The sequence below is a fragment of the Saccostrea echinata genome, unplaced genomic scaffold (genome assembly GCF_033153115.1).
Source record: "Saccostrea echinata isolate AGI-Se365-2 ecotype Australia unplaced genomic scaffold, CSIRO_AGI_Sech_v1 ptg000064l, whole genome shotgun sequence".
In the NCBI taxonomy this organism is placed as follows: Eukaryota; Metazoa; Mollusca; class Bivalvia; order Ostreida; family Ostreidae; genus Saccostrea; species Saccostrea echinata.
Window position 1 is genome coordinate 7,029,020 of NW_026889813.1, and position 20,710 is coordinate 7,049,729.

A 20,710-nucleotide genomic window follows, 5' to 3' on the forward strand; every position below is an offset into this window, starting at 1 on the left:
ATATTTAATCAGATTGATATGTGGAGCTTAGTAAACAACTGCTGTGTAAACCAACCTAACAACAAAATGACCATTCAAAGATATCTGAGTGCAGCAACCATGATCGATTGTGTGAGCATTCCAAGGAGTGTAGCAACGAACCAAGGGGAAACGTTGATGGCAGCTATAAGGTGGAATTGAGCGTGAAGAGGGGTTCAATTATATACTAGTAGGCAGTATCTGCTAACCAATTCTAAAGTATTTTACATAACATATTATTCTAATAAATGGAAATTGTGTACTGAGACAGAAAGTTATTTCCATTTTTTTTTCTTAAAAAAAGTGATGTACTCAAACTTTGATAGTGTTCCCAACCGGTAAAATTGAAGTGATTTATTATTTTCTTGGTTGAGAGATATGTTCAATCAAATGTTTAATGTTTCAAGGACATAAAAAAAATGATTTGGGGGGGGGAGGGGGTTGCAGATTTTGGAAATAAGTAATCTGTCATCGAAAATGTTGAAAATAAAATAATCTGTCCTCAAGTAGCAGAAAAAAAATCTGCCCTTGGCTAGTGCTACTACCCCCACCCCACCCCCTCACCCACCGAAATAGAGTTTGGGAGTTTGGGTGTCTTCCTTTTTTTTCTTGTCAAACTTTTTTCATTGCAGAAGAAAATAATTAATCTGTCTTTGATCATCTTGAAAATAAATAATCTGTCCTTGACTGGTATGAAAATAAATAATCTAACTCGAAATATTTTGCCAGCCCCCCCCCCCCTTCCCAAATAAAATGGTCATCTCCTTAAGTTGACGTTATCTGAAATTTTCTAACAACGAATTCAAGGTTGTCTTCAGAACTCTAAATTCCAGGTAAATTGGGATCATAAAATAGGGAGAATTTAAAAAGAAACATTTACATAATATAGAACTCTTATTCAGATATAAGGGAATCACTGTCTGTTTTAAATGAAATACGGTACATTTACCAAGGATTTAAAGATTTCTTATCTTTATTATGGGCTTTAAACTTAACAGAGATGTATATTTCACGATAAACATAACAATTTTGTTTACCTTTCTTTTTAAGTTATTTTATTCCTGTAAAATATATCTACATTAAATATCTGTGTATTTGTATTAACCAATACAAAAACTGTTAAAAAAAAAAATATTTGATTGTATTTGGACAATCCTATTCCGAGTTCCTGTCCGTAAAATCCATTGCGTAGTTTAGAGTTTATAAGGAAATGAAGTATCACAGACAATAATTAGTATTAAATATAAATTAATTTCTGTTTGGCACTAAAAATTTCAAGGCTGAGGAAACCTTCACCTTGCTGTATCTGATCCTATAATAGGAGCAATTCTGTTCTGATCTAAACCAGCAAATCCAGCCGCCATTTCTATGAAGTTCATCCCTATATCGGCACCTGTTACCACCATTAGAAATAACGTCAGAGGGTCTCTCTTGTCTTGAAAATATAATTGAAAGAAAATAAAACAAGCCGTGACAGTAGCTGTCATTTTGAAGTATCCTATCAAATACACGACTCTGTCTGCTTTGCTTTCGTATCGTGAGATCAGGACTGTTAGAACTAAAGCTGCTACAAAAATCAAAGCCAAATAGGCGAAGAAAACATTTCTCCAATGATCACTCATGAAGCTGAATCCTGTGTTAATCCAAGCCATGGCAATCTCAGCGGCATCGAAACCGTAGCCTATCCACATACGGAAAATAAAAATCCTTGCTGCATTGCTTTCTCCGAGTTTATAAACTCCAATGCAATAAAGAGTATCCATGATTGCAGAATTATAACTTGATCTAATTAAAGTCCTTCGTCATTATGTTCTTTTTTGTTTAATTAGGGCAAAGCGTGCTTGATAGAGCTCGGCGGTTTGATTTTCAGAGGTGTTTCGACTTGCTTTGTCTATAAAACCTAAACATACAATCTTTACTTCTGTTTATTTATGAAGGTTTAAATGCCATGTTCAAGTTGTTCTGAACTTAAATATCCCCCAAACGTTTACTTGAATAGATTTTATTATCACATACGTCTTTGAACCAGAAGTTTGATTTTTGGAAAACGCATGCATTCTATTCATTAGTTTTCCGCTTCAAGTCGCCCAGAAATTCAGTAATATAAAGTCGTATTGATCTAGGATGTTCTGCAAATGATTTAAATGACAAAAGTCATTTCTGGTATTAATATCCGTAGAACACAATATACATGTGCTGAAAAATTCTTTACTAATGAACATGACACTTTATCAATATTTAATTCCGGCAAAATCTACACTGTTCTTGTTGTTCAAAGGAATGTTTGGATTTAGTCATTGGATTTAATCAACATACAATGCAGAGAAGGTTGAACCCATAATCAAAAGTGCTATAATAGACAAATATTCAAATTCATGTCCCTGGCAATCTAATTAGAATTAGACTTGTTCGTATTTTCGCTCCTCTGCTTGTATTTGAATCGTATAGTAGAGGAGCGAAAATACTAGTCTAATTAGATTGTGTCTCTGGATGCATACTCAGTGGCGGATTTGAAGGACCCCTCCCCCTTTCTTGAAGTAGGACAACATGTATACTGATCGATTTGTAATCTCAATGTTAAGATTTAAGAATAATAAGGAAGCCAGTTGTCGTTAGTAAAAGAAAGCGACCAGAACAGCTAACTTGTTATTCTTCCTGGTAATCTTTTGACTTTTCCTGGTAATCTTTTGACTTTGCCCCCCCCCCCCCCAAACTGGAAATCATCGATAACGCAGGCCCGTAGGAAGCAATTTCAGTTTGGGGGGGGGGGGGCACAGCCATACATTTTCAGTTGAGGAGGCATTATCTACTACCAAAAACTTCTTGACAAGCAAAAAAAAAAAAAAAAAAAAAAAAAAAAAAAAAAAAAATCAGACGTTTTTATTGAGGGGGCACAGGTATATAGTATCTATGTTTTCTATAGTAAACTATATATCGGCAAAATTATTGGGGGGGGGGGGGCACGGCCCCCCGTGCCCCCCCCCCCCCCCCCGGTTCCTACGGCCATGTAACGAATGGAAATATAAGCAATTTACACTAATAAAAAATAGAATAGAATTATATTTTAAAGAAATAACATAAATAAATATAAACATTTAAGCCTAGCAATATAATATCTGAATGCCCTGAGTTTCGAGGAATTGCACTGGATATATATATATACCGGCTACCGGCGAAATATCAAATATTGTCTTCTTTAAGGCCATTCAAAGATTTTTCTAGGTTTAAGCGCCCGAGTTTGTCTTGGTTTCTAACACAAAAATCAGAGGAAGACACACATACACACAATCTAGAAGTCAAGAAATTGATATTTTTGGGGCTGGAATCCTTTCAATTTTAATTTTGTCTACTTGATTTCTTTCAAGAATCTGTCAATTAAATTAGGTAAAGTATATTCTTCGCATTTATAATTAAATAATAAATTGAAATAACGTTCTACGAGAAAATAGAATTAAGAAATCAAATGATTTGAATGATGTTTTTATGACTTTTATTCCTTGACTTGTGTTTTTCTGCATCCTCACAATGTCAAGGTTTTGTGATTTCGGAACTCCACACAAACCCTTGACATAAGTCGCTATTTAAAAGTTGGGTTTGTGGTTACACATGACGTAATGGGTAATTATAAACTAACCAATGAGAATATATTTTTCAAATCCGTCGTTTTCAAATGGCCCAACTCCAGTGCATATCTTTTGTGATTTTTAGGAGGACGATCTTCCAAAAATTTATCCCAGTGTTTCGTTTAATGTAACTAGTCACAAATTTTACAATATTGACACTTTCCATTTTAAAGACGAGTCATATTTCTTTACAAAACTTACCAACAATAAAAGCTGTTTTCTGATTGGTTCCAGTCCTAGACCAGGAACAAATGAAATAGTAGCTTTCCGGCCCAACTTTTAAATAGCGACTTACGTCAAGGGTTTGTGTGGAGTTCCGAAATCACAAAAACCTTGACATTGTGAGGAAAGTTTTTCTGTGAATTTAATAGATTTCTGTTTTTATTCCGACGTTCAAATAGAAATCATGAATATGCAAAATTCTGTTTTTGCATTTACGTATAAATACTGTGTGAGTAGACTGTGCCCAATTCAATGGTCCTGCTGTGAAATTGATTTCAAATTCATTCAAAACTAACACCGGATCATATGCATGATATTTACCCTTATTCCTTAATATTGGTAGTTTAGAAAGATTTTCGGTTACAAGTGGGAAGGCATCATCACAATGTCAAGGTTGACATTGTGAGGATGGTGGGAAGGAAAAAAAAAAAGAAAGAAAAGATTATAAGGAGCTTTGAAAACAGTGTATACAACCTTGAGCAGATCAATTTGAGAAGCCGAAATTTTTACGTACGCGTGACTAAGGTAACTCTTTGGTTGAAAGAAGTTATGAAAGTATACAGAGAAAATTCTGATTAAAATTACGCTAGGAGAAGGATTTAGAGTAGATACAGATAAAATAGATTTACACTGAAGGGAATAATCGATAGCAAAGAAGTCCAAGATACATCCGAATTTTAAGGCAAGTTAATTTTAGTTTATTAGTTTATTATACATATTTCTTGAAACTGTCAGTTCGACAGGTTTGACAGACAGTGAGACAGACTGAGACTGTCACTAGTGTCAGGAAAGTGACAATTAGGCCTAATGAATCATTTTTCAAAAGGAAATTTTCATATAATGTTAGACACTTGAGAAAATCATTGCAAAAAATATTTTCTCTCAAATTCTTTGTCACTATGCATGCTTTATATCTCTGTATCTGACAGAATAATACACAGGCTGACAGCTGACCATATTAGTTACTACTACGTAAAATTGAATTCTCTAGAAAAAAGCAAATACCAAATACCCCCTCCCCCAAAAAAATGTAGAAAAGTAGAGGACATCAAGAAAATTGGAATGTGATTCATAACACAGGCACCAGAGGTTATAGTTTAAATATTGAATATGCGGTGCATTTACATGTATATAACCTTTTTTTTTATACAGCACATACTCAATATTTACAAATAACTTCCGGTGCATGTGATTCAAAACATTTCACATTTATAACAACAAACCATTTGAACAATTCTTTGCTTGGACATGCCCATTGAGGTGATTCATAATTTTGAACATAGACCATCTGTACTCTGGTACTTATAGATCTTTGTTTGGACTAACAATGTCTTGAATGTCTAACAGTTTAAGCAAAATTCCAAAACTCAGGCATTGCAATGTAAAGTCTAGCCTGATCATACCACATGCTTTTGTTTCTAATTCATTTGTTCCTGATTAATGATGCATCCGCATTACTTGAAACATACTTTTTATGATTGGTAAATATAAATAATTCTGTTCCCCATAAATTTTGTCCATAAAGTGAATTAGCATCACTATTAATGGCGTCCAGAATAATGATTCTCAGCTGTACTTGCATGTTCTAAATCTGATTTTTGTCGTTACAGGTGTTATAATGTGCTGATCCCTAATGTCACTGGTAGGTTATAATTGCAGAATTCTATTTTTAAAAAACTTAGTTCAACATATATTCCAGATGTGTATCTATGCTAAAAGCTAATTAAACTTGAATTTTGATATAAAATAAGTTGAAAATTAAGCCTTTGTCAGAATAAAAGAAACATAGATATTTATAATATAGCTTAATTACACTGACAAACACCCTCACAATGTCAGAGGTCCTGAGTCCACTTTTAGCCATGGGACACCTGACAAACTTCATTTGAGTTTTTATAGGCTGACTGCAGCCATTCCTTTGGGGAAATTACAAGTCATGATTGTTTTTCTTATATCTCGAACAATCAAATGAAGCCTTTTAGTGACAAATATCCTGTGACAGGTGCATTTCTTTTTACTTTTTATGTCAACTTATGAAAGCCTCAATTTGATTGGTGCTTCTCAATGAGGGAAGCAACTCAAATAAAATCGAATTAAGTTTGTCAGGTGTCCCATGGCCATGAGTAGACTTGAGACCCCTGATGTTGTGAGGATGAGTATCAAATAGCATTGTAAATTGCATTCAATTTTAATAAGTTGAAAAAGAAATTTTTGCCAGAATAAACATAGATATCATGTTTATCATGAAATTTATTTACACTGACAACATGTTTTGTAATGTTTCAGAACTGTGCCTCGTGTACTAAGCCTAGGACACTCGACTCTGGTGGAAATGCTCCCTATTATAAACCAATGAATGTGGTAAGTGTACATTGCACACATTTAACCAATCATCTTGCTAATAAATAATGTTTACTTTAGAAATGACAATCATTAATCCACTTAATTATTATAACACCAGAATTTACAAATACAGTGGAAGGAAATTTTCTGAGCTAAATTATCTTTGATTCCTGCAGAATTATACTCAAGAGTACGTTCTATCCCCTGCCGCAATAATTGCAATGTTTACAAAATTTGATGACTTTATATATTCAGAATAAATCCTTCCAAAATTCTACTAGAATTTTTCCCTATTAAAAAGTTTTTGTCTTTGAAAGTTGATGAATAGGCCTAATCTTTATTCATCTTATTCTCATTTTCTCTCTCACAAACCCTTTTTTTTTTAAGTCCGAAAGAGTTTTTTAAAAAAAAATATTTAGCTATTAGTTCCTCTGTGTATTTTCAATGTCATCTGAGATCTGTTTGTGAGTCTAACAAATCAGTTCAGACATCTTTTTAATTGATACTTATAATTCAAATAATAATTTGTTAATATTTCAGATAATCTACTAATATAATTAGCAAAAACATCCCTTAGTAAAGGGCGAACATGTATAAGGTAATATAAGGATAAACAATGCATGATTCTGTAGTAATATTGTCAACATGTGCTAATGTTTCACTCCTCTTAATAGTAGCATATTAATTTCAATCTATGTTTGTAAATTCAGTCACATCTAACGTTATTCATATTTTGTCTTTATGCTTGTTGTGACTCATCAGAATTAGAATCATTGTGTCTTAACAATCGGATATCTTTTTATTTGTTGTTAAAATTATTCCATTTTTCTCAACATGGTTATAAGAATGATCAGTGGTATTCACTTTATAAATTTATCAGAGTATGTCTTTCTTTCTGTTCTTGAGGATATTGTTTGCATGACACCTATATTTGTCAGCTGTATATTTCTGTTTAATAAGGGAGTCTCTTTGCTTTCTGTATCTTGCTGGAAAGTGTCTATAATTGTGGTGTACTGTGTAAGCTTTTATTGTCTCTTAAATTAACTGATTTGTTGGTCATGTTATGGTAATATAGACTCCATTATGGGGGGACAGCTCCTCAGTCCTGCTGCAAATGTACTGCATTTTACTCTTTTCATCAAACAATATTATCGATATGCAACCAAGTCCATTTCCCCATCTCATCATACAAGTTCTGAATCTTCAAAGGCTTTACATTTCTCTTCTTCATGCTCTTGTGGCTTGTTAAAAAAGTACATATAGTAAATTTGTGAAGAGGAATTGCATTGGAAGCAGCTATGGATCAAGAGTAATGAACTCGTACTCAGTGTCTTTGATATTGTACAATCTAAATACTAATTAGAATAAGTAGTTAAAAATTGTTTTAGTATTAGTAATACTAGTAGTGTCATTTTGATCAATATACTACAATGTACACTACCTAGGTAATAGCTATTTCACGATAACAAATAGAATATTGCAGGAAGTATCTTTTTACCTTGTTGTCACTGTGGTTAATTTTGCTTTCTTTGTCAGCAGATTATGTGGTGGTAGAACTGTAGGTGTTGATGCTGGAATTTTTTAAAATAGTTCTTTAAAAAATGAGTCTTAGTAAGAATTTATTTTGGTAACAATATTTTAGAATTTTGATCAGGTTCTTGAAATTCATAATGGTAAGCATATGATTTTTGTTTTACAACCTTTTTTTTCTAATATAATGAAAAGAGATAAATCATCTTTCGAAAAATCCCCTGCTGACACTTCTGTTTTACATTTTTGTTTTGTTTCATTGGAAAAATTTTATATTGTTTCCATTCATAGTTATGTTGTCTGAGGAACATGCAATTTTACTTCTAAATTTGTATTATTTTGTTTCTGTTCATCGACAAGTACAACCATTTCTTCCCTGAAATAAAGAATAATTTGCACTTTTTATTAATTTACTTGTCCAGAACCATCCAAGTTAAATACTGTAGATTCCTTATTTTACGCGAGTACTTAATATCGCAAAATGGCCCAAGGGCGTCAAATCGCGAAAAAAATACTTAGCGATTGGGTGATTTATCTAGAGATTTTACATACATTAAAGCACCATAAAAATAAAAGCGAGTAATTTTATTTCGCGAGTGGTGCTTCTCGCGATATTACACAATAATTAATTCCTTGCGTATATTTAGGAATCTACATGATTTCATATTTGATATTTCTGAAAAAGAAATCTCTGTTTACTGTTGAAAATAAAGATTGTAGTTATTTAAATAAAATCACACGTTTGGTGAAAAATCACAGAATTTGAGGAAAATCTTGATGAATTATATTTCAGTTTTCCATATGTCTATTTTATAGTGCTTAATGGTGTGAGGGGCTAAACTTGAAATTTGGAAAGTATGCATCTTTTTTTTCAGGCATCAAAGCAAGGCTCACAAAGCTTTGGCAGTCAGGACAGTGATAATCTAAGAGTACCAATAACATGGCAGCCAGACGTCACACAGTATCAACTCCACAATGTCATAGGTGTGTCTGCTTAAGTCTCAACACAACTTACTGTAAAAGTGGTTATATTGAAGGGTTGAAAGTGTGATGATTTCAGTATTTTAGAAAAATGGCGAATGGTAACTTTGACGATCTACTAGTAATTTATCAGTGCTCTTTGACAGAAATGTGAAAGTTGAGTAGCACCTTTGACGATTATTAGAAATTCGTCAATTTTATCATCGTTTTCATATTGTCAAAGTTTCCACTTTTACAGTAGCTTTTTCGAGCTATTTTTTAAAAAATGCATAATGTTCAAAGTAAAGAGATATAGTACAAGTTTAATTATACAGTAGAATTTTGGTATCTGTAATACATGTACCAATATCTCAAATACCATGGATGTGTGGAAGTGAATTGGAATTTCCAACCTATTTTTTTTCCTTTATGAATTTTCTTCTCAATATATCCTTGGATATCTCTGTTTTTCTTCAGCCCCATGGAGTTCAGATAACAAGGTTTGACTGTATGTTTATTTACATGAAAACAGGTAGAGGAACATATGGCTCTATTACGGTTCATCTTGCCCAACACCTCCCGAGCGGGAAAAGTGTGGCTATCAAACGGATCAATATTGAAAAGAGTCCTGTGGAATTCAAAGTGTTTCAGGTAAAGGGGTGAAATAAAATAGCAAAATTATCTTCATTCAAAGAGTTAAATCATCATGGTCTACAGCGTTATATTTTGAACTAAAAGAAGAATAGGCAGTAATGGCCACTACCTGCCTCAAAATTTAAACTTTTGAGAAATCATGCAATAAAAACGTAGATTTCAAAACAATTAAGTATTTTCATCAACTATAAGGCCCATAGGAAATGGGGGACCCCCCCTCTTATTTTGACACTATATATTTTAAAATAGAAAGCAAGGCTAATTTATAATTGTGCTTCCTCAATAATTTTGTCAGTATATATAGGGTCTCCATTTCGTTTTCAGGATGAAGTGATACTTTGTAGACAGATGTACCATGAAAACATAGTGAAATACCACTCTACATTTGTTAATGATAAAGAACTATGGATTGTATTACCTCTACTGGGATATGGTGAGAGAGCTACAGATATTTTCATGTTAAAGAGGACCTGTCAAACTATTCCCTCCAAAACTGTACCTTGTATCACAGTTAGATTGATATGTACCAGTATAATGAAATTCACAGATTATCAATAAGGGTTGAGCCATTAAAATGAAACAAAGACACACATACATGTAATGGTCAATTTCTACAGTTGTCCAGTTTTATAAAGATAGCACAGATCATTCAAACCCATTTCTTTGGTATGGCAGATGGAATGGAATTGCAAAAATTGTAAATGTAGAATCATGAAAATTTTGGGTTGTAGTAATTGCCTGTTATACATGTTATGTGGTATTTTGTATTTGAGATATTTAGGTTAAGTTTAATTGCTGTTTTGACAGGGTCTGCTAGAGATGTCCTGCATGCCTACTTTAAGACAGGTCTACCCGAGACAGCCATTGCCTACATACTAAGAGATGTAGTCAGTGCTTTAGACTATCTTCACAATCGAGGAATAATTCACAGGTAACTGATATGGAAACATAAACTATACAGTTAAACTTTGATACCTCCAAACCTTGATATATTGAATTTATGGGATGTGTGAAAGTAAGTGGATTGTCCTGAACTTATTTGAGATTCAGATTGATGTGTTTAACATCTCATCATAGGTATTCCATAGGTCTAATATGTTTGGGAAATCAAGGTTGGATTGTATTTTGATTTTATTTGTAATTAACTTAAAATTTTGAATTAAAAACCTCAGTTTTCCTATAGAATTATTGATTTAATTCAATGCTTTCATCTCATGTACAAAATTATGTAATTTGCTAATACACATATTTTGCATTGAATAATTTACTCATATGTCTATCACAATCTAACATGTTCTTTGTAAAACAAATAATTGAAAAGAAATTGGTTATTAATTTGAGATTGAAAGGGGGGAAGTTTTCCTAATTTTGAATTTTCATTTGCCTATTTTCAGGAGTGTAAGAGCTAGTCATATTTTGATTGGAGGTAATGGTAACGTGTGTTTAGCAGGACTACGCAGTGCTTATCACCTAATTTACCATGGCAAGAAATGGTCTCGTGTCTATGACTACCCTAATGCCTGTAATGGTGATCTACAATGGCTTAGCCCAGAAATTCTAGAACAGGTGAATTTTGAAAAGAATCATAATTATTATACTTTTAGCTTACCTGAGCGAAAGGCATAGGTGTTTAGTGTCTAATTTTCTGACTATCTGTCTTGTGTTATGAATATTTTTTCACATTTTTATCCTCTGCCCCAGAGCCCCTGAACCAGTTTTGTCATGCATTATTCTTGGCAAATGAGAATTAAATTTGTAAAATTAAAAAAAAGTTAAAGACCATGCCTTCTTTAAAGGGAGGTAATTAAGACATGGCAAAAATATGCTACTTTCATTTAAGAAATGTTATCCCATAGATAAACTAACATAACAAACTTTTGTATATATTTATTTAAATGACATGAATTTATATTGAACATTGGTAAACAAATTAATGCTGAATATTCATTTGCAAATTTAAGCTATATGAATTACCATGAGTTACCTTATTCTTGTAGAATTTGTCAGGATATGATACGAAATCTGATATATACAGTTTTGGGATCACCAGTTGGGAACTGGCCAATGGTTATCCTCCTTTTGAGGATATGCCTGTCACTCAGGTAAATATAAGTAAAGTCTTTTATCATTGAAATTAGAGGTGTCCTGGATTTCCACCTAAAGAGGATGGTGCAAACATTTTTTTTTTGTAAAGGAGAAAAGAGAAGAAAAATGGTACATATATGTGGAAAAAATATTGAGTGTTTTCATGGATTTTGATATTAAATATCACTTTTAAAATTGGTTCAAAATGCATTCATTTCAAATATTTTATTTACAGATTGCACATTTTTTTTAAGTCCAAAAATTTTTGGGGCAATTTAGGAGTGGATATATCATATGTGCATCCCTCCTAAATCTGCCAGTGGACACCAACTTGAAAAATTGAGCTCTAAAGAACTGCAAACTTCCAGATGCATGATTTTGTCTCTACACTTTGTACTGTTATATTAGCTAAATAAAAATTTGATATGGAGTGGGAATATTCTGAGGACGATTCTGAGACTTTCCTAATGTATGCACATATTTTACAGATGTTGTTGGAAAAGGTGAATGGTACAAAACCTATGTTACCGGACTGTACCACAATAGGGGAGCTTACAGGGGAGGAGGAAGGTCAGAAATTGATGCTTTAACCCACCCATTCTTTACTTAATTCTATAAATGTTCCCTCTCTATTTGATTGAAATTCTTTGATCTGCTCATATAGATCTCTATGCAAATAATAGTGGTCAATGTGAATGAGTCACATTTCAATTGGATTTTTACGACTTCTTGTATGATGAATTCCTTCACTTGTAGATTGAATTATATTCAAATCTTTTTGCTCCTTGCTTAGAGAAATGAAGTACAATCTTAAGGTTCATCGATACTCTCATAAGAGAGATAACTCTTAATGACATAAATATCTATTATTCCTTTATAAAGACAAGTTGAAATGTCTTTTTTGTCCAATTTTGCCCAGCAAGCTATGCTATAATTGTTTGTATTTTACTGAACAAATAAATTTCTTTTGGTAAATCATAAGAGTTAAAGAAACATTTTATATGAGTGAGCAGAGGGTTTATGAACCTTAATGTTTGATGATCTCTTTGGTTTATGCAGATCAGCACAATGCCAACATGGAGAATGGAGGTATTGATATTGTGGCCATTGCAAAGGCTCGCAAGTTTTCATCCTATTTTCACAGTTTGTTGGACAGGTGTTTAGAGAAAAACCCTCAATGTCGGTAAGAAAGTTACCTGACAGTAACTCTTCAACTACAGAATATTTGATTGAAGAAATTTACATAGCCTTTACCCTTTGATTATTTCTTTATGGTTACATTCATGATTACGAATAATTGTCATTTCATTAATGAAATAGTACAGGCTTACCTGATGCTACTTGAATAAAGTTAAATATTTATCGTGTAGTAGGACACACCCCAGATAAAATGGAATGAAAAGTAGGACAAATGCTTCTGTATTTGTCTATATTTGTACTATACATATGTATGTAGGTGATTTTTTTCTTGTTAAATAGACCTACAGCTGAGGGTCTTCTGACGGACTCCATGTTTAAACAATTGAAGAGGAAATCAACAGAGGCCCTGCCAAACCTCTTACAACCCCTCACTCCTATCAAACTGGCTAATTTAACCAGCGTTACAACAGAGGGTAAGCAAATCAACTGGCTAACAACCCCTCACTCCTATCACACTGGCTAATTTAGCCAACGTTACAGAGGGTAAGCAAATCAAACTGGCTAATTAAGCCAGTATTACAGAAAGTAAGCAAATCAAACTAGCAAATTTAGCCAGTGTTACAAAGGATTAGCAAATCCAACTCACAAAATTGGCATGCAGAGGGTAGGCATATCAAAATGGTTAATTTTATTAGTGTTATAGAGGGTAAGCAATTCAAACTGGCTAACAACCCCTCACTCCTATCAAACTGGCTAATTTAGACAGTTTACAGAGGGCAAGCAAATCAAACTGGCCAATTTAGACAGTGTACAAAGGGTAAGCAAATCAAATTTTCTAATTTAGACAGTGTACAGAGGATAGCAAATCAAACTGGCTAATTTAGACAGTGTACAGAGGGCAAGCAAATCAAACTTGCTAATTTAGACAGTGTACAGAGGGTAGGCAAATCAAACTGGCTAATTTAGACAGTGTACAGAGGGTAAGCAAATCAAACTGGCTGATTTAGATAGTGTACAAAGGGGAGCCAAATGAAACTGGCTAAATTAGACAGTGTACAGAGGGTAAGCAAATCAAACTGGCTGATTTAGACAGTGTACAGAGGGTAAGCAAATCAAACTGGCTGATTTAGACAGTGTACAGAGGGTACGCAAATCAAATTTTCTAATTTAGACAGTGTTCAGAGGATAGGCAAATCAAACTGGCTAATTTAGACAGTGTACAGAGGGCAAGCAAATCAAACTTGCTAATTTAGACAGTGTACAGAGGGTAAGCAAATCAAACTGGCTAATTTAGACAGTGTACAGAGGGTAAGCAAATCAAACTGGCTGATTTAGATAGTGTACAAAGGGGAGCCAAATGAAACTGGCTAAATTAGACAGTGTACAGAGGGTAAGCAAATCAAACTGGCTGATTTAGACAGTGTACAGAGGGTAAGCAAATCAAACTGGCTGATTTAGACAGTGTACAGAGGGTACGCAAATCAAATTTTCTAATTTAGACAGTGTTCAGAGGATAGGCAAATCAAACTGGCTAATTAAGACAGTGTACAGAGGGCAAGCAAATCAAACTGGCCAATTTAGACAGTGTACAAAGGTTAAGCAAATCAAATTTTCTAATTTAGACAGTGTACAGAGGGTAAGCAAATCAAACTGGCTGATTTAGATAGTGTACAGAGGGTAAGCAAATCAAACTGGCTGATTTAGATAGTGTACAGAGGGTAGGCAAATCAAACTGGCTAATTTAGACGAGAACAGAGAGTAAGCAAATCAAACTGGCTAATTTAGACAGTGTACAGAGGGTAAGCAAATCAAACTGGCTGATTTAGACAGTGTACAAAGGGGAGCCAAATGAAACTGGCTAAATTAGACAGTGTACAGAGGGTAAGCAAATTCTAACTGGCTAATTTAGACAGTGTACAGAGGATAGGCAAATCAAACTGGCCAACTTAAAACCATTGTTACAGAGGATAAGCAAATTCACAGAAAATGCTTTCAATTCTCCTTGTAAAAAATCGTTGAGTTCTGAGTTCAGAATGAAAAAGGGCTGGTGTGTGGGTGTTTAGAGGGGGGATGCTCTCCAGATTTATAGGTTAATCAATTATGTCCCTCCTCCCCCTTTAAAATGAAAAAAAAAATGAAATTCATAAGCATGTTTTCTTGCAGATGAAGCAGCAGATTCTTTGGTTGAAGACATGGAGCAAGTGAATTTAGTCGGTGAATGGGACTTCTAGATGTCATAATCGTGCAGCATCGTGATGTTTGTTAGTGAAACTGTTTTGTTTGAATTTATTAACTGCAATTTTGTTATATTAAGATAAATCATTTTAAGGAAAATTGACATGAATTTCCAGTACTTTTATTTATCATCTGAATGGAGTTCACTGTTAATGAGAATGCTCAAATACATATTGTATGTTAAACCATTTAATTTTTTTTATATACAATCGATAAGAACATATTTTTTACAATTATTTTGATAGAAAACATTTAATAGAAGGAAGCATGTCTTAAAGCTGAACTTGCTTTTGAAGAATACAGGTTTGACTATCATAAGGATCCAGTAACACAAAGATGTGGAATTAACTTGACTTGTCTCCAAATTAATCTTAAGATCAATATTAAGGTCAAAAATACAATTACCAGAAGTATCATTAACAGACATTCTTGCAACAGTCTAGTGTATATACGTACATGTATGCAGATTAGTCAGTTGATATCTCAAAAAGAAAATAACATGAAATTGAGGGATACATTGCAAGAAAGCTTTATTATTAAAGCCAAGTAAATTGCATGGTAAGAAAATACTTCACAATATTAGCTACACATATTTTCTAAATTTCAGTACTGTTCAAGTAAAAGTAAAGTCCATTCTGTTTTATTGCAGTAACTCCTTTGTCAAATTACTGTTGAATCCCTAATTTTGGGGGGGGGGGGGGTTCAATTTGCTTTAAGTTTGTTAGTAGCCCCAATCTGATTAAAATCAGATCCTCGATGCTCCTTTTTTAACGATATGTCGGTTACGGTCGTAAGCAACATATCGTTAAAAAAGGAGCATCGAGGATCTGATTTTAATCAGATTGTTGGTAGCCCTTACCCTGGAATGTATAACCTCAACAAATATTGAAATGTAGGTGATGCTTTCATAAGATGTCTGATCATGAAATTATCTCCTTTATACAAAAGCAATTCAAGAGAAATGTCCCCTTAAATTGCACCGAAGTACAGTTTTTTAGCTAACTTTTTTGCCTAACTGAATGCTGTAGGCCTGTTTTCTGTTTTGCTTTTTCTATTAATTCAAACCTCTTCAAGAAAATAATATAACCAAAGGTACATTTGGTGTATAAAGCTACATTCTGTGCCTGTCGATGAAATGAAATTATCTATTAAAAAATGAAATGTCATCCCTTTTGTAGACCATCTTATTTAACTGTCACGTGACCCTCACCATCCCCCCATGACCTGCTTCATCATACGTCTGAGGCCCTCCTCCTGGAAACCCTTGTTAGTAGCTGAAACATAAAACCTCTGATCCATTAATTATAAAGTGTATTTAAATAAATATTAAAGGTTTTCAGGAGAGTGTGAGTTTAATACAGAAAATAGTTTAATTTTTTGCTTACAGATGAAATTATTTTAAAAAACTGACTGAAAAAATTAGTTCGTCTGTTCATTTTGTAATTTTTGAAATCCCTATTGCGACCTGAGTTATTTGAACAATCAACTCCTCATTTAAAAAAAAAGAAAACAGAATCTTTGAAGATAAAAACTTACCAAACAATGCTCCTGTGTATCCGTAACCATCCCAGCAGCCGTAGGGGTTGAGGGTGATAGGAGTAACCTGGGGGTACAGGATGATGATGTCATTTATCTCCCCTACCTCATTATAACCCCCATGCTTGACATAGTCCTCATTAATGTAATGTCTGTCAGATAGAATTAAAGTTACAATAATTCGGTAATTTTTCAAATAAGATTTTTAAAGATAAATATTTATCCATTTTAGCATGTCTATGAATAATGATCAATGCATTGGCCGTTAATAATCTTCTCTCTACATACATTGGACATGACCAGAATTCTAATTATTTAAATCCACAATACCTGCCCATGGCACAGCCATGCAAAGCGACATGGAGTTTACATTCTGAAATAGAAACATGAAGCTCTTATACAGATATATAAAATGTACACATGTAAAAATATAAGATTTTATGTAGATGTGTACTTGATCAGTCAGTTATAATAAAACGAATTAAAGCCCATGGGTTCCAGTGCTTACATTAACTGCAATTCTGTTCATATAGTTTACTTAAGTATCTTGATGTGAAAAGGTTTACTTCTACAATCATGTTAAAATATCTTTCTTCCCTTCAAATTCTTCATTATATGGCATCAAATTATATATTTGGGATACTACGTGTATACGCATTTATTGAGGTGGGGTTATGGATGTATTTTTGGAAGTACACCTCCTATTCATTAGCATTAATTATGTAGAGTAATTATGTAGAGTAATATACGACAACTGACTGTGGGACTTGTCCAGACATCTTGATGGTATATAAATATATCCCGTGTTATCTAAGCTGTATGTTATTGGAGGCGCAGCAAAAAATGCAGCCTGGTCAAACTTCCTCAGCTGTATAGGAAAAGAACGACGTGTATTAAAGAGTCCTTCAAGCAATCAAATACTTTAGATTTACGTTCCCAAATTAATTGTTTAGAATCATTATAATACCCTTTACGTGAAGTCTGATTTTAGAATCCTTAAACAAAGTTAAACATATGATTTTAAACACTAGTGTGAGGAAAAAATGTTTAAAAAAAAAGAAAGTAAAAATAATTTCAGCAAAAAATGCTTACCTCTCCAGCCGCAGTCGTATTTTGCGATGGCCTCTGAAATTTATATTACTTATTCTTAAAAAAGGAATATAGTATATATACACGTTTGCCAAAATACATAAGATGAAATGTACTCACTCTTAAGTGGCCCCCATAGATAAAGTTTAGGATTTCGAACGCTCCGTTATATCCACAGTTGTTCAGGAAGTTGGTTTTTGACAGAACTGTGCAGGGTCCACCTATTTTATCCGTTGGCTACAAAACATGTTTCATATATAATTTGATAAAACAACCAAGTATCTCACTGCGAGGCTTTTAACGAGGCCGAGTCAAATTCGCAAATTATTGACAATGGATGAAGAAATGTAGGAAATTAGGATCTAATTAGGATCGATGTCTTGCTCTACTTAATCTTCAAGCTCCATGTGGACTCGGTGCTAAAAAGAATAATTAATCTTTTTCTGAGCGCAAGAGGTTAGATATACCCACAATTATTTGATAACAAGTCATTTATGAGTTTAAACAGAGAAGTTGACTTTAGTAATTAAAATGCTTAAGAGCGTTCAGGACCTTTAGAACTCTGTGTTAGGTTCCGCTGTATAAGCATCTTGGTTTTGTTTTTGTTTTTTTTTAAACAAAACTGTCGAATAAGAAATTCCCAGTGCTCTATTTTAAAGCCGCTTACCCCGCCCTACACGACCGCACAGCTTTGGTCATTTACCGATATCTGTGTATGTAAAGCAAATTTACAGGGTGTACTGATTGATAAAGAAGATGGGCGAACAGGAGAGCAAAATACCTATTGTGTGTCAAACAAGAAAGTGAAAAATTATATCTTAAGTATGACAAAATTTTCTTTGAAATTTCATTTAACATTAACATATACTTTACATAAAATCTCCACAATTTGCAACAAAGATTGAAATTATTCGTCAATGAAATCGCATATACACACCAAACAGGGCAAAAATGATCATTTTTCCTACTATATATCATAATTTTTCCATATTAGTGGGTCTTCGCTCCATTTGTTTTGTTTTTTTTTTAAATAAAAGTTAATACTCAAAGTATGCGTAAAACTATTCATATTTTGATTAAAAAAAAAAAAAAAAAAAAAAACAAGAAGCAAAGACCCACTATCTCCTAAAAAATTGCACTTTTATGACACAACATTTGTATCTTTCCGAGAAATATTTATATAGAGTCCATTTAGTCAAGGGTCATTTCACAAACGTGATTTAAATGCCGCTGTTTGTCATGAGATGTGTAAGCATAGTGGTAGCTTGTTAGTCTCAAAGAAAAAAAAGGTACTCAGAATTTTATTGCTTGGGTTCTAACCTCAAGAATAAGATATATTTTTTTTAATCATAGAATGATTTTTGCTTAAAGAATTTTCCGCAGAAAAGTTTTGTTAGTTATAATTTCATACCTTTCAATATTAAGTACTTTACTCTAAATACTGAATTCACACACTGAATATGACTTTCATACATTTTGAAGCTATAGGCATTTTGCCAGCCTTGTTCACCCATCTTCTTTATCTTATAACAATGACATTCTGTAATACAACAAAAACTTAAAAAAGAATCCATACCATGCAATGTTCAGTGTGCATATTAAAGACCTTCTTGATATTGTGGCTGTCATGGATGAAATGCTCGTAAAAACGTGCGATGTTTGGACCGTTGCCTAATAAATTTTATAAATGCAAGATTACAATTCCGTCTTAAATTTTTCAACAACAATATGCGTTTTATTAGTATGTACACTTCTTCAATCTTAAGTACATGTAAATATTTAAAAGTTATCAAGATACTTATGTTATACACTGTAGATGCCAGTTTTGGGTGGAAATGTAAGATTGTAATTTTAAAAAAAATACACTGCATTCTCCATATTTATGTCGAATGTTTGTTCACCTGATTTGTATATTCTATATCACAATATTACATGTAAGTCTCTGTTATACTTGTGCGTGTGGGGGAAAAAAGAAGAATTTTAACATGGAGTCACAACGGAAATGACGTAGAACGATCCATGTTTGTTTCTTTTCCATACCTGGATGTACAACTGAGTCCTCTATTCCGTTAAAGATGAATACTTTGTCATGGCGCATATGGTACGTGGCGTCCACATTACCAAACAGTGCCCCGGATGAGACCAGAGCTTCAAATGTGTACACGGATTCTAGGGACGGCGTCTTCATACAGGTTGCCAATCCAGCCAGAGTACCACCCGAACACGCAAAAGGCACTGGAGTAAATCAATATTGAATAGCATGCGGTGTGTCCAAAAATAATAATAAACCATTGGAACACTTCAAAAGCACCAAAGAGAAGAAAAAAAAAAACCCAGAGAAATACAATGCAGTAAGAAATCTAGAATTTATGGCAATTCTATTCGAAAAAATCCTTTACACAGCAAATCGCATCAATGCCACATAGTCGCACATCATAGCAAACTGTTGTGCACCATATACCATTTCTAAATCTTTCATGACAATACATATATTTTCACTATATATACTGACCTCCCGCTACTATGCCAACTCCCATTATCCTACTGGAGTAGATGACGTGAAGTTGTGACGCCATGATGGCTCCAGACGACACCCCGGACACAGAGAGACTGGAACGGTCTACATTGTAGGTTTCTGGGAGAAACGGCAAATCAAAAATTCATATTTCAAGATACTCTAATTAATCGTTTTTATTTTTTTTAAATTCAGAAAAATTGTTGAAGACCATTCAATTGAATTCAAAATGAATATAAAGAAAAAAGATTGTTTTCGAACGCCTCTTGTAAAAATCAAAATAAAAGAGCAAAGAACATGGGCATTTCGAGCCTTTTGTTCAGTAAAATATAATTATATGTACACACCAAGCGGGGGATCAACTGCAAACACAAGGCTGATACTCAACAATAAACATGGAAACCATGCTTTGTTCATAATGGAAAGTCGCAGATTCAGTTGGTGACTGAAACGAATGGCCTAATAGTAACAGATAAGGAATAATAATGCAAGGGCATGAGTACTGATATCATGATAGCATATTATATAGTGATAAAATAATGTCCTTAGATAGGAACAAAATAAAGTAAAAATAGAAAAAGCAAACAAATAGAAACAAATACATACGTATATGTTCATTATTCACTTGCTTTCATTTTTCTATGTGAGTGAATAAAATGACCAGAATGACCTGATCGGGGGGGGGGGGTCCGGACCCCCTCCCCCGGAATTTGCAGAGTTATTAAAAGTATATACTGAAGCAAATTAAGAATGACTTTGG

The 20,710-nt window shown here is 33.5% G+C and overlaps 2 protein-coding genes across 4 annotated transcripts; one reads left to right on the forward strand and one right to left on the reverse strand.

The window, feature by feature from the left end:
- Nucleotides 1–4,467: 4,467 nt before the first annotated feature.
- LOC133175782 (STE20-related kinase adapter protein alpha-like) lies at nt 4,468–15,446 on the forward strand. Of its 3 annotated transcripts, none has more exons than XM_061310895.1 (13): nt 4,468–4,545; nt 5,474–5,505; nt 6,150–6,224; nt 8,612–8,720; nt 9,229–9,347; nt 9,675–9,783; nt 10,158–10,281; nt 10,745–10,916; nt 11,348–11,452; nt 11,924–12,005; nt 12,495–12,618; nt 12,915–13,048; nt 14,739–15,446. In XM_061310895.1, the coding sequence occupies exons 2-13, from the start codon at nt 5,497–5,499 to the stop codon at nt 14,804–14,806; spliced, it is 1,230 nt and encodes a 409-aa protein (XP_061166879.1). In that variant the 5' UTR covers nt 4,468–4,545; nt 5,474–5,496; the 3' UTR covers nt 14,807–15,446. The 3 variants fall into 3 exon arrangements, with proteins under 3 accessions (XP_061166879.1, XP_061166882.1, XP_061166881.1); XM_061310898.1 differs by lacking the exon at nt 4,468–4,545 and adding an exon at nt 6,747–6,804 and having other exon boundaries at nt 5,473–5,505; XM_061310897.1 differs by lacking the exons at nt 4,468–4,545; nt 5,474–5,505 and adding an exon at nt 7,861–7,879 and having other exon boundaries at nt 6,172–6,224.
- A 157-nt stretch (nt 15,447–15,603) lies between these two features.
- Nucleotides 15,604–20,387, reverse strand: LOC133175783 (poly(3-hydroxybutyrate) depolymerase-like). The gene is made up of 10 exons (XM_061310899.1): nt 20,298–20,387; nt 19,948–20,070; nt 19,476–19,670; nt 19,012–19,106; nt 17,556–17,672; nt 17,439–17,471; nt 17,106–17,214; nt 16,677–16,719; nt 16,347–16,498; nt 15,604–16,084 (listed from the first exon to the last, which is right to left on the reverse strand). The coding sequence occupies exons 1-10, from the start codon at nt 20,365–20,367 to the stop codon at nt 16,017–16,019; spliced, it is 1,005 nt and encodes a 334-aa protein (XP_061166883.1). The 5' UTR covers nt 20,368–20,387; the 3' UTR covers nt 15,604–16,016.
- Nucleotides 20,388–20,710: the final 323 nt, after the last annotated feature.